Genomic DNA, 13,332 nt, shown 5'->3' with positions numbered 1-13,332 from the left:
ATGGTTGCCTGTTTGCTAAGGGCATGCTCACACTCCATCCCTGCAATGCTATGTTCTGTGCTGCGCAGCAGCTGGAGGTAGCTACAGTCTGCGCCACAAATATGGCAGGAATAAGGCAGTAACTCAGGCACAGATGCACGAGCACAGAGACGGAGTTCAGGACCCAAAATAAGAGCCAAACAGACCACAGCAGCTGCACACAAAGGCATGCTGGAAGCATGAGAAATGAGCAGCTTGCATGTTGAAAGGGCAGCATTTGAAAGAGTGACAAATTTAGCCCAGATGTAGCCAGGGAGGAAAGTTGCCACTCTAGGAGCAGGACAAAAATTTCTTTAGAAGCTGTGTCATGTCTCTGCAGGCACTTTGAAACCAGGATCTCGCACCTTGCTACTGGTGGTCCTGTGCACACGTGTAACTGTCACCGGTCAATGTGATTCCACATTGCAGCCTGGGAGAGCTGCTCGCTGAGGGACAGACCCACCGGGCTTCTGCGGCCAACACATCCACCCCCTGCCTGGTTATTCGGTGTCTTGAGCACTTCTGGCTGCAGCACCAACACCTGCCACCTTCCCAAGTGTCAGCACCTTGCAGCAGCTGATGTCTTGCACGGAGCAGTGTGCTTGAGAAGGCAAGCCCTCTGCCTGCCCTGCTGCTCCCAGCCCTAAGAGATTACTGAACTTACAAACTGAGGGCCACATCCAGTTCCTCACTGGTCTTCTCTGCAGAATAACTGCAGAGGCAGCCAGGACACTTGGTTTTCTGCCCAAGGCAGATGCAGAGACAGAAGTTGCCTACGGGCATCCGCATGCAGTCCTCAGGACAGTATTTCCTTGCCAAGCAAGCCCCTGCCATGGCCAGCTCCCCTTCCCAACCAGCTTTGTTAGAAGGCAGCTGCCGTGAAGTGAGGTCAGACTGACAAAGCAGCAGAGGCAGAGCCAAACCCTGCACCACCTGGCAGCCCTTGGGGGGCTCAGGTCTGCACCCCACCCAGCGCTGGGGCTGGCCAGGGCATCCCCACTCAGCTCACCCAGGTTTTCCCCAGGCTGGAGAGCAGGCAGCACAGACCCTCCTGAATCACAGCACGGCACGGGCATTGCATGCACGAGTGCACGGAGCCATTTGGAGTCACCAACCGATTTTACACAGCATCTTTCCAAGACCCCCAGAAAACAGGGCTGAGGCAAAGTCCAATTAGCTTCGGCGTTAAACCTCTAGCCAGGCCTCATTGCCTGACGAACGCAGGAGAGACTTTGCTCTAAGATTAGGTGTTTACGAGTGCCTGACCTGAACTACAGACTGTCTGGAAATCATCCTGGACCCAGGGCCCCAGAGCCCTCCAGGGAGGAAGGGCTTTGGAAAGGACCACAGCAACACAGACAAAAATTCATCTCCGTTAAACCAGATGATGGCAAAGAAAGAGAGAAGAAAAATGTTCCAGAAGAACATGTATTGCAATTGTCCAGTCTCACAGAAGTCCACCAGGGAACTCTTACAGTAATAGGGAGGGGCTTTTCCCTTCTGATACATTGCAGGTATCGCTGTTGAAACCCAGTTAAAAATATTGTGGTGACCATCTTCAAAGTCAACGTGTTCATAGGGGCTCATGACCCTCCTGCCTCCCAGCATACTACATGCTTTTGACATTCCCTAGTGCAATTTTGTCCTAATAAATAGACACTTTTGGGGTTAAGTTACTAGATACAAATCTTCCCAAAATGAAAGCAAACCTGAAACAAAACAATAACAGCTAGAAAACCCAAACCAACACACACACGAATGTGCAGACAGCTGCCCATTCTACAGTACTGAACATCATCCACAGCTAGAAAATTAAATAGAACTTCAACTCAGCCACATTTACAAGTTAAATACATATTATCCACTCAAACCTCGCATGTAAACTTTGTTGGATACCTTCTGAAAAAAAAAAAAAAATAAGTACAATGTAATACACAGATATTCAAGTACAAAGAGCTCCTGGATTGTTTTGTTTGCACCAGTGAAAGAACAAAAATAGAGTTTTGTTAATATGTTTGGTTTGCAGCTTCTTTAGGGAACAAAGGTCAAGAATTTGGAACTTAAGTTAAAACATTTGGATTTGCTGCCGACCTTGTATGTGCTAAAGGATCTGGCCTAAGAGGCTGGAAAATGATAGCACTGAGACTCTGTCCCCTGTTGTTTGTATCCTGGTCTTGCTGCTGCTCTGGAGGAGGGAAGAGAGAGATTGCAGCCCACTCTGGCATTGCTCTGATCACTGGAGTATTATGGCTGGACTGGAGTTTGGTTTGTGGTGAAATCTCCTTCCTTCCCTCCCTGCCTAGATAGTCACAGGCAGAATTTAGCGTGAGCCCAGTAACGGACAGAGGAGTGGAAGGAAAGGGCACAGTCCCCCAAGAGGAATCTAGGGCATCCTTTCTAGGGAAGACCTTGGTAAACACAAGCCACTTGGCATATTTGCTGGCAGCACACTTCTTGATTCCACCTGCCAAGGTGACAGGCTCATAATATTGCAGGTCACTACCATGGTTTGGAGGCAGTACTGGCAGGGAAGAATTTTTTGCATTAAGTGGAAAGAAAGGCCCATTCTTCCCAGATCCAGACTGTTTTTCTCCAGCTCTTGTCAGGTACCTGATCGGGCAGGAAGAAACTCCTATGAGCACACCTATTGCTGCCAACCTTATACACCATGATGGGGCATGCTCATGTGTCTGGCAATGGAGGAAGGTTTGGTTTAACAGCTATCCTCAGGGATCAGTGAATCCCCAAAGTGGCCAGCCTGAGGGCTCTGGTAAAAAGGAAAAGGATCAAACTAACCCAGCCACCAGCCAGCCCTTTTCTTTGGCTTTTGAGTGATTGCTCCACCTGAACACCCAGTCCCTTTTCTCTGAGGGAGCCTGACAAGCTTTTTGTTCTTCCTTTTATTTCCAGGGGGGCAATGCCATTCCCTAGCCAGGGCTCCCCAAGGCAGTGCAACCACAGAGCATGCTCCTTAGCGTAGCACACACTGCTCCTTGGCTCCGCAGAGGTTGTCATTTTTGTGCTTTGCTCTCATCCCCAGATTTAGGGGAGAAGTTTGAACTCCGGACCTGCCAGGACATGGGAACCAGCCTTCCGCAGAGCAGAGCCCTTCCCTTTGCTTGGTATACCCCAGGCTCCTCACCCTGGGGGGAAGCCCAGAGAGAAAAGAGCCCAGGGGCTTTTCTGTGCCTGGCTCTGGAGGCCTTTCTTCAGGCCTGGTAGAATTGGTGGCCAGGAGCTGGGGAGCTGTGCGAGCTGCCTTGCTCCTTCGCCTCAGCTTCCCACAGGTTGTCATAGCTGAAGTCACTCTGGAAGCTCTGGAGCTCGGCATAGTCATGGTAGGCTGCAGAGTCACGGTGCGGGCAGCTGGCCTCTGGCAGGTCGTATGTGCCGACATTTCCGTCTGCAGAAAACCAGAACAAAGTGCTCAGAGCGCTCATAAGTAACCCAGCGGCTGCCCTCTGCCAGCAGAGAGTGCACACAAGGGTCAGCAAAATCGCAGCCCAGCTGCAGCTAGATCTGGGCAAAGCGGTGGAAGTGTGCCATGGAACAAACCACAAGCCCCTTCGTGTGATGGGTGGCCAGAGCCGGTGGGCAGTGGGTGGAAGCCAAGACAACTGCCTCCACCAGACAGACCAGATGCAGGGCAGGGTGACAGACTTGGTCCCACCATGGGGAAGCAGGAGGAAGGAAGGGCATGCATGAGTCCCCACGCTCCCTCTCAGCCCTGCTTTCAGTGATGCTTATGGAGACAGACATTGGCAAGGTGGGGTGGGCCGCAGCACCCCAGCAGCCTCCCAAGAGTCTCACCTGGTGGCTGCAATGAAGGGCCCAGATGTTCCTCTCGCAGAGAAGAGATCTGAAAAGAAAGATGCGCTGATGAGGATGACTTAGCACTGCAGACCTGGGATACCACACACCAGCCTTGCTTGGTTCCCCCATCCCAGCTCTCCTTGATGCGTTCATCCCCTCACAAAGCGAAGGGCTCAGGGTCCTCCAGAGACCAGCCACTCTTCCACCCCAGAGAAAGACAAGCTGGGACCCTGCACCTCTGTGTACTCCCCAGCAGCCTGCACAGTGTGGGGCACTAGGACTGCATTTACAAACTCACCTCATCTCGGTAAGAAGCATCAGCAGGAGGCCGCAGCTGGAGATGGCCTGAGGTGCCAGGGGTGCTGTAACTGGGAGCCACGGGCATCTCTCTGTAGCGACTGCTGGGCAGGGGCTGGCAGTTCCTTTTCTGCAGAGAGAGATGCTGGGGTACCGGGATGGCTGGGCATCCATTTGCCTGTGCCGAACCCATCTGTCCGTGACACTGCAGGAACTTAACCAAAACAAACTCCAGATTTGATACCTGCTATGGAGAGCTGGGGAACGCTGATCTGCTGCTTCCCATCTGGCACCCACAGCCAGCCCGGCTGTGAACAGACTTAGGCAAACCAAGGTTTTCTGCCTACCTTGCAAATTTCAGTACATTCCAATCCTTCAGGCCTTAGTTGGGAAAGAAAGAACGGCTACAGGCCCCTTGCCACACACATGCACCTTGCCTTCCTATCACCCACACAGACAGTGGCAGGTGGCCAGATGTCAAGGCAGCAGGATGAAACCTACTGGCAGCTCAGGGGATGCAAAAGGACAGAGCAGTCAGGAAGAACCCCCCCGAGGGAACGAAGGACTTCGGCAGTATGGGGGGTGCCAGCCACAGACTCAGAAATAGTCTTTTCCCAAGAGATGTGCAAAACTAGAAGTGTGGCCTCTCATAGGCACTCAGTTATCACAGCTGGAATTTTTGGGGGTGGATAAAGTGGTGTCTGACTCATCTCTAGTTTCTATAGACTGGATCACATCTCAGTCTCTGCCTTCTGCGGTTTCTGGCTGTTTCTGGAATTGCTGCGATGCTGACATCCAGCGATAAGACAGGGGAAACCTGTTCCCCTCTGACTCTGTCCTGGCTTGAAAAAACAGAACTGCACTGTGCCCTGCCGCACCCCGCAGTGCAGACCTGAGTTCCCACATCCCGCTCAGGCAGACAGCAGGAAAAGAAATGGCCCGAGGCACAATTTCTGGAGCCAAAAGCCTGTGTGCTGAGTCAGGGCCATAACCAGCAGCAAAGGCGCAGGGTACCTCTTGCAGGAAGCTGGAGCTTGCCGTGCTGTGAGCGCTGGGGGAGCTGGGCATATAGGGGTCAGCGTACAGGGAGGAGCGGGGCAGGGCCGGCTTCTCCAGGGAGCTGGAAGCTGTCGAGGGCTGACTTCCCACCAAGCTCCATCTGTTCAGCTAAAAGGCAGAATTGAAACAGGAACATGACATGCTATTCCCTACTTGCAATTCATCCCCAGGAGGGATCAGAGTGGGGAATCTCCCTGCAATTAAAGTCCCAAATGCTGCTCAGCCATGAAGGATGACGGGGGATGACTCCTAACTGTGGCCATCTGTGCTAACAAGGGGACTTCCCTGGGCATAAGGCAGATGCACACTCATTGAGGGGAGGGAAACATGGCATCACACACTAAACCACTGATGGACACACGCTTCAAAGCCCTCAGAAGAAGAGGCTGTGTCCTATGAGGTAATAACGCTCCTGCTTGCAGAGCACTTGGGGCTCATGTTGCCTCAGGAATGAGCACCCAGCATCTCAGGGCTCCCAGAGACATAGCTCCCTTTGCCGTATTTAGCCTCACCTCCCATGAGCCATTTTCAAATGGAAATGGGTTTCACGCCTGCCCTAGAGCACCCACCAGGACAGCTATCCCTGCACGCAGCGCTGTAAGGAAAATGCAAGCCCTGCACCGGTTCCTCTGCTGCCTGATCCTTCCCAGGCAGGCAGGAGGGCAGCCCCCCATATCCCAGCCCCCTTACACTGCTCAGGTCCAGGCGTGGCGAGGGAGCTGCGGGGTGATGCTGTGAGCTGTGTGCGGAGTATGGCTCGTTATACACTGACACCAGGAGCTCGCCATTGGGATTTTCAGGAATGAGGCTGCAGATGGTCCTCTCTGTGTCCTGGCTGGGCAGCTGCTGGCCACAAGGCCCACATTTGCCCTTGGACTTTCTGGCACTGCTCCCCCGCCGCAGGTCCTGCGCGGACAGCCCCATGCTTGGCCATTTGGCCTGTGCCAGGCACTGAAACAAGGAGACAGACCCTGGAGCTGGCTCTCCTCAGGCCAGCCCCAGGTATGCAGACCCACTTGCAGCCAACACAAGGCACTGCCCTGCCAGGGCTGCTGCCTGCGGGCACCCTGCTGCGCTTGTGCATCAGCATGGTCCTGCGCACGCACACACCCTGGGATATACAAATGCTGCACAGGGTCAGAGCAAAGGCCTGCCTAGCCCATCACCTCCACCCACCCACGGGCCTTTACTTTGGGATTTTCTAACCTTTGAATAGTCCCATTTGCCCGTTTGCAATCTGCACCAACAGTCCCTACGCAGAGTGGAGTATGGGGATCGGACCCTTCAGCAGACTCTTCCCTTATCAGCAATGACAAAGCTGAGCCAGAACAAATACAGGTTCCAGGCACGGATTTGCTATGCCACGTAGCAAACACTGACCACGCAAGCTCAGCCCATCCGGACACCTAGATAGACCGCTCTGGTCAAAGGCAGCATCTGTTGCCACATGCGTCCCAGGCTTTTAGCAGGGTTCACTTACATTGAGAGGCTGGGAATAGCCATGGGAGAGGGGGTCTTCAAGCACTCTGCTCTCAGGCATTAGCATGAAGGACTGTCCATCAGGAAGAGAGCCGCTGTTCTGGGAGAGGTGTGTTAAGGTGGCCACTCTCCCTCCGGACGCCCAGGAGTTTGTACGGCCATCAGAAGTGAGCGACCCCCTCCCGCTGCTGGCAAACTAGACAGAAGAAAAGAACAGCATGTAGGAAGAGCTCTCTGCGTGGCCACAGGCACGTCCCTCCTCAGCCCCATCTCGTGCCTGAGCATCGCCAGCCCAGCCCTCTGTGCCCACACGCTGGGGCCAGACCCGGGGCTGGGCTGTGCCTGCATGGTAAGCAGCTGCCGTGCCTGGTGCAGTGGGGTGTGCTGCCTTCTGGGGCTGAGAAGGCAGCTGAGTCTGGCTTGCTGGGGTGAAACGAGGAGGGCTTGCAGCAGGGAGAAGGGTGCTCAGGCACCCTGACCCCATCCCAGCTGCAGTGCTGGCAGGGTGGGTCTCCCCTTCCTTGCAAGACCCTGTTAACATTCTTGTGCCAATGCCTCACTGCACAACACAGTCTATGGCCAGGGGTCTGCTTCTGAATTAATTTAATATATGCCTATATAATGTAATATAGGGCTTCAAAATAATTTGCAAGGATCAGCAACCTCGTGACAGCCCTCAAGCAGGGGACTTGAAGCAAAGTCTGCTGTGTCACAAGAGTACCCACACGTGGCCAGAGATAGGAAAGATGGGAGTCCTGGGAGACACCTATTGATTACCAGCCAAACGCTGTTTACCTGCTAACCTGTTTTACCCTGTTAACCCACATCTGTTACCTGGCTGGGGTGTGGCAGCTTTGATCCTGAGAAACTCTCTGATCCAGAGAGGGAGGAGTCAGCATTTCGAAACTGGGCTGTTTTGAGGCAGTAGAGCCACTCCTGGTAATCATCATAGCTGCGGCAGATCACCCGGATCGAATTGATCAGTCGGCCTGTAAAAACATCACTCACTGCTGTTACCGGGTTTGATTGACAGTCATGTTGCTTCCCTCAAAATCCCATGGGAATCCCCTTGCTCCTTCCCTCCCCACATTCCCCCAGGATGTGGAGACCCCCACGCCGGTGCAGGGACAACCGGAATGCTCCGTCTTCAGTGCTGCCCATGTGCACCCGGCTGAATATCAGACAGGGGCAATCACAGCCCAGACCTAAACGACGGGGAACCTGTGCAGCCCTGTGTGACAAGCGCTCCTGCAGTGCAAGCGCTGCTGCTGGCTCACAGCCTCTCCCGGCCAGCAAAGCCGGGTCCTGCAGCACAGCCAGCGCACAGACAGGATGAGATTTCCAAGCACTTCAGTTCACAGAGTTTGGGTGCCAACACGAGTGAGCACAGCCAGGAAGATGGCCACAGCAGCTGAACAAAAACAGCCCAGCCCCAGAGACCTCCGTGGCTGCTGCCAGCACACCCCTCAGCATGCTGGACACACACCTTCTATTAAAAAGGAGGTTTTCTTGTTCTCTTCAAAAAGCACTTGGATGGCGTTGAGTGGCAGCTCACCCTGTCGGAGAGAGAAGCAGGCTTAGGACTGCATAGCGGAGCACAGCTCACAGTCCGTGCCGTACAGCAGACAGGTGGAGCAGGGGGGGGACAACGTGGCTACCCGTGCCTGCTTGAGGGTTGGAGCCTCTGCGGGCACCTGGCCAGTGAAGCTCCGCTTCCACAGGGGCTTGCCCGTCAGGTAAGCCAAGAGGCTCTAGGAGCCTGCTGCAAAGTTTCACCAGCTTAGCTGGGAGCAGTGCAGGGCTGGCGCTGAGGGTGAGGCAAGGCTGGCAGGAGCCTGGCTGCTCTTCATGTGGCGCGGGGAGAAGGTGCAGCTCAGCCCTGCCGACAATCCCCTTGGGGTCCTCTGTGGGGAGGGGGAGGAAGAAGGAATCGTAGAAGCATAGAAGCATTTAGTTTGGAACAGACCTTTAAGATCATCAAGTCCAGCCGTTAACCCAGCACCGCCCAGCCCACCGCTAAACCCTGTCCCTAAGAACTGCATCTATGTGGTTTTTAAACACTTCCAGGGATGGTGATTCCACCACATCCCTGGGCAATCTCAGAGCCTAAATCACCTAGGTCAGGTCTGCAGGAGACAAGAGGCACCCAAACTGGTGTTGATCTGGGTGAGGACTTGCGTACATCAATACTCTCATAGGCGTGGGACAGAGGCATGTTGGAGAACTCCGTCTCCAGCAGACTGAGTCAGCCTTGTCCCTCCCCGTGCACGTGTCACTCTCCCACCACCAGCCTTACTGCAGGAATGAAGCCTCTGAAAGGCGCTGTAACTGCACAAGCCATTTCTGTAAGCTTTCTTCTAACAGAGGTCCCTCCTGAGACATGAGCTTCAAAAAAACACTCCTTCCCTTCTCGTTCTGTTTTCAACAGTTTCCCATAGTTTAACGGCTGATTTCTCCAGAACATTTTGCAAACATGGTCTTGAATGAGGTTTTCGTTGCTGGGCTGGGACTTCCAGCCTTGCAAACAGGAATCCCCACAATGCATACCCTTCAAAGCCCTACAAAGACAGGGTTGAGCCCTCTAAATGCCAGCTGGTGAAACGTGAGCTCTCGTGCTGTACAGCACAGTTGTCAATGTGCCTCCGGTGATCAGAGTGGGGTTTGCCCCTGGCAGGCACTGCATGTGTGTTCCTATTAGCAGGCAGATGCTAAAGCAGCCTGTCCCTGGAAAAACTGGAGTTAGAAGATACCCCGTGCTGTTGCCCCTCAGTGCAACAGTACCTTTGCATGCACATCCACCACTGCCTTCTCTGCCATCACCTGGTATCCCTTGCCCGTCCCCACATCTGCCACAGGCACTGGTCTGTGCCAGGCACAGCTCTCCCGTGAGCTCTGTGGGACAGGCAGGAACAGGACTGCCTGTTCCAGACCTCTGCTGCCTGCTGCCAGATGTCCTTTACGTGTCATCGCTGACAGTTCAATTCGGTGTGATGGGCAACCTGGCAGAAGGACCAACGGTTCATCAACACTGAATTAGGATCTAGGCCTCCTCTTTCTTGAGGGCTCCCCAAGCTGAATTTTCCTTACAGAAATGAAACAAGAACAGTCCTGGGAGAGGAGGATTTTGCACTGGAACCATCTCACAGATAAGTTCATTGCTTCACTTCTCATCCCTCTCATTCTCTGAGCCAGTGGAAACCAAGCAACACATAGCTTCTTTGTTCCTTAAGCCCCTGTTCACTGCACCTGGCTGTCACCCTGACCCTGTGGGCACAGAGCTGGTGGCAATGGCCCTGGGAGCAACTCCTGGCTGGGATGGCAAACACAGGGTCTGGGGAGCGCTCAGGAAACGAAGTTCCCACCTCACACCACTCTCCTCCATGCCCAGCAGCAGAGGAAGCAGAGAAAGCAGGAGCAAAGCCCTGTCATTTAACCAAAGGTCCTCTCAAAAGGTGCATTCAGTCAGGATTCATTTGCCTAAGTTTACAGGCTGCAAAATAAGGTGTCTAGCAGAAACTCCTCATCATGTCCTCACTGCAAAGCTGTCCCAGCTGCATAGGCCCCAGGGAATGTGGCTGACATGACAGTGTTGCCACAAGGGAAACGTGGAGCTCAACCAGGCGTTCATGGTTTTGCTGGCCAGCTGCCTCTCTGCAATAGCCTGTGGGCACAGGCAGGCTTCTGTGGTATTTCTCTTGCACCAAAAGGGATTTATGGGATGAGCAGTACAGGGAGGCTGACCTTGGGAGGGAAAGCTCATGCAATGCACCATGACTTGTTTTGCCCTGTCACTGGAAGAAATGGACTTTGATGCTTCAGCTGCCGCAGGCGCTGCAAGGCTGTGTGTGGAGGGGGTCAGTGCTGCCTGCTCCTGCTGCTCCTCAACTCTCCGGCACATCTGAGCAAGCCCTCCTGCCACCAAGGACAACTGCACAGGGCTTTCCCCAGGCACCCAGGGCTCCATCCTCCCTAAAGCAACAGCCCCTGTCTGTGGAAGGGGGCTGAAACACCCCGTGGCAAGAGTCCCACCTAGGGAAGCACAGCAGCATCCTGCAAATAACATGCACGTCGGCTGCAGAGAGCCCCTCCAGCCTTCCCCAGGCACGACGTGAATGCCAGCAGTTCCCCATTGCTGATTTACCCCTCGCCCAGGGCCTTTTCCCACCAGCGGTGAGCCAGAGCCTGCTGCTTAGGGTGAGTCCTGTCCTGGCAGGCGCAGCTCCTGCCTTACCCCTTCCCTGTCCCACACGCAAACTTGGCAGTGGCAGCTCCTGTGGTTTGTATGAAACTCAAGAACAAAAGGGCCGGGCTACTCCTTCACACACAAATCGCAGGGCTCCGCATCTGCTTGCAGGGAAGGGAAGTTAATGTGCAGAAGCCCCGGGAGAAGGCTCCTGTGCCCTGACATGCCTGTGGAAAATCAGGTTCCCGCTGCAGTGTCACAGGCTGGTGAATCACCTCCTGCCTGCACTCGGCTGTGCAGAACCCTGCAGCTGCCCCACTGAGCAAGACGCCTGGGGACCAACACTCGTGCACCGTGGGAAGGGAACATGGACAGGGCAGACAAATCTGGTTTAAGGTTTCAAAAGAGATGAGTTAATCTGAGAGCCCAGCCCAAGGCTCCCTTACGTGGTTCCGCATTCCCAGGAGCTGCAACCAACATGTTCCTGAAAACAAGCCCTGTCTGAGGTGTGTCACACAAGCCACCGCTGCTGGGAAACACCCTCCACTGTTGCACTGAGGATGGAGGACAGGAGATCGGCTTATATCCCTCCTCACACCCCTTCCTGATGGATGCACAGCCATCTCCACTGGCCAGGGAGATGCTCTGTGCAGGTCTTCCCAGGGGCAGTCCCTGAATTAAAAGCATCCTGCATGGCTCGGGGCCTAATGTGGACATGGAGAATTCATGTGAGGAAGGACCCCATTGAGTTCACACTGAATTTCACAAGCCCTCAATCTCTGCAGGGTTTCCTTGCCGCTGGCTCCTCTCTCAGTGAGTAGGAAGGATGCTGCTGCTCTGGAGGAGCAGCTCAGCTCTGCTCCACCATGTGCCAGTGCTGCTGCACATGCAGGTTCACAGACAGTTCAGCGCTCTTTTTGGCACATTTGTTCTAGCATGGGAAAACAGGGCCAGAAAGCACAGGGCTATTTAACAACCATCGCAATGATGGTTAAGATAGGTGTTGGCCATCAAGCTTAAGGGCCACTCAGACTGCAGGCAATGCGAATGCAGCTCCCAGGGCCCACAGTGCCACTGCCCATCTGTGCGGAGGCTCCCAGCTTTGCTCCTACAAGTAAAGGCACACCAGTGGACTAGAGAAGCTTGTCTCACATCCCCTAGGGCAGTCAGGCCTCCACGTCCTTGTTGGCCCTTCCGTTGGCATGCCCAGACATTGCTCAGAGCCCTTGTTCCACAGAGAGAAAGAGCAGCAAACGCAGCGCACCAGCAGCGGCCTCTCCCCTCTGTCCGCCAGCCAGCTGCCTTTGCCCCTCCTCACGAGCATCAGATGTGCTGCCAGGATGCTACCTGGTTCCAAGTGGTCCCACAGTGCAGGGTCTGGGAAGCAAAGCCCCCGCTCCACAGGGGCACTCTCTGGGGCTGTTCCAGCTCCTGTCTCAAGCAAGCGAGCCAGGCTCTCTGCCAGCATAACCACACAGAATATGCCAGCCTCCCTCCTCCCAGAGACTCAGATTCCTTGGCAGTCAGCTCCTTTTCCCCCAGGCTTTTGTAGGAGGGCAAGGTGTTTCTCATGGGAAGATAGCTTGCAACATCCCTCTGCCTGCTCACCTGCCAGCTGGCAAGGGAGCAGTGTGGAGGGAAAGCCCTTGTCAAAACAAGGAGCACAAGGGAACCCAGGTGGAGGGGAGCAACAAGCCAAAGAAGTGCTGCAATAGCCACTGTGGATGGGTGAGAGAGAACAAGAAGGTGCTCCAAAATGAACTTACCTTAAAACAGAGGCTGTTGCGCTCTTCAGATACTATCACCAGTGTGGATGGGTAAAGCACCAACAGCCGGTCATGCTGCTCCTTGGAAAGTAAAGAGGAAGAGGGCTTCCTATGAACAGCCAGACAGGGCTCAGATCTGGAGAGCCCTTTATTTTGTCTCTCTGACAGCAGCCTGAGGCAAGGGCTCTGGAAACAGCCGACTGGCTTCCCTGCAACAGGACTCTATGGGAGATTCCTGCCAGCTCCAGCTGCCAGCCCTGTCCTGCAAATGCTTATGCACGCACTGTCCCCAAGCACCACTGCTGGGCCACAGAGGCAGTAACAAACATCTTTCCATTTACTGGGATGTGGGTAAAATGACCCTCCAGGGACCCATTGGATTAGCGGCAGCAGGTAGGCAGGAGTCTGCACTAGTCACTCCATCCATTGCCTTTTCTGAGCCATGCTGACAGGAGCTTGCTCCCCCGAGATGTGTCCTACCTGGAAAGGCAGATGCTGAAGCTTGACTCTGGAAACACAGAGGACGTCGCCTAGGGATTCCCGCTGGGTCCCTCTCCACTCCTGGACAGGCATGTTCTGCACAGACCACCGCAACTCCTCCTTCCCCATAGAGCTCTGCTTCCAGTCATTCTAGGGACAGGAGCAGAACTGAGAAGCAGGGTAGACATGTCCTCCCCTAAGAGTCTGGCTAGTGCACAGCCCATCTCAGGACACTTT

At 54.4% G+C, this 13,332-nt stretch overlaps 1 protein-coding gene across 5 annotated transcripts in view; it reads right to left on the bottom strand.

The window, feature by feature from the left end:
* Positions 1 to 1,432: 1,432 nt before the first annotated feature.
* PLEKHN1 (pleckstrin homology domain containing N1) overlaps positions 1,433 to 13,332 on the bottom strand; it is a 28,395-nt gene continuing 16,495 nt past the window's right edge. For 3 of the 5 annotated variants that reach the window (XM_037380769.1, XM_037380768.1, XM_037380766.1), the window contains 10 exons: positions 13,096 to 13,245; positions 12,616 to 12,696; positions 8,153 to 8,222; positions 7,501 to 7,655; positions 6,668 to 6,862; positions 5,878 to 6,138; positions 5,143 to 5,295; positions 4,130 to 4,342; positions 3,829 to 3,877; positions 1,433 to 3,421 (listed from right to left, as the gene is read on the bottom strand). In XM_037380769.1, coding sequence (XP_037236666.1) covers positions 3,228 to 3,421; positions 3,829 to 3,877; positions 4,130 to 4,342; positions 5,143 to 5,295; positions 5,878 to 6,138; positions 6,668 to 6,862; positions 7,501 to 7,655; positions 8,153 to 8,222; positions 12,616 to 12,696; positions 13,096 to 13,245 — 1,521 coding nt within the window. In that variant the 3' untranslated portion in view covers positions 1,433 to 3,227. The remainder of the gene's footprint in view (positions 3,422 to 3,828; positions 3,878 to 4,129; positions 4,343 to 5,142; positions 5,296 to 5,877; positions 6,139 to 6,667; positions 6,863 to 7,500; positions 7,656 to 8,152; positions 8,223 to 12,615; positions 12,697 to 13,095; positions 13,246 to 13,332) is intronic. The other 2 variants (XM_037380767.1, XM_037380770.1) reach the window with 2 other exon arrangements.

The sequence above is a fragment of the Falco rusticolus genome, chromosome 3 (assembly GCF_015220075.1).
Source record: "Falco rusticolus isolate bFalRus1 chromosome 3, bFalRus1.pri, whole genome shotgun sequence".
Lineage (NCBI taxonomy): Eukaryota > Metazoa > Chordata > Aves > Falconiformes > Falconidae > Falco > Falco rusticolus.
This window is presented reverse-complemented; position numbering and strand designations above follow the sequence as displayed.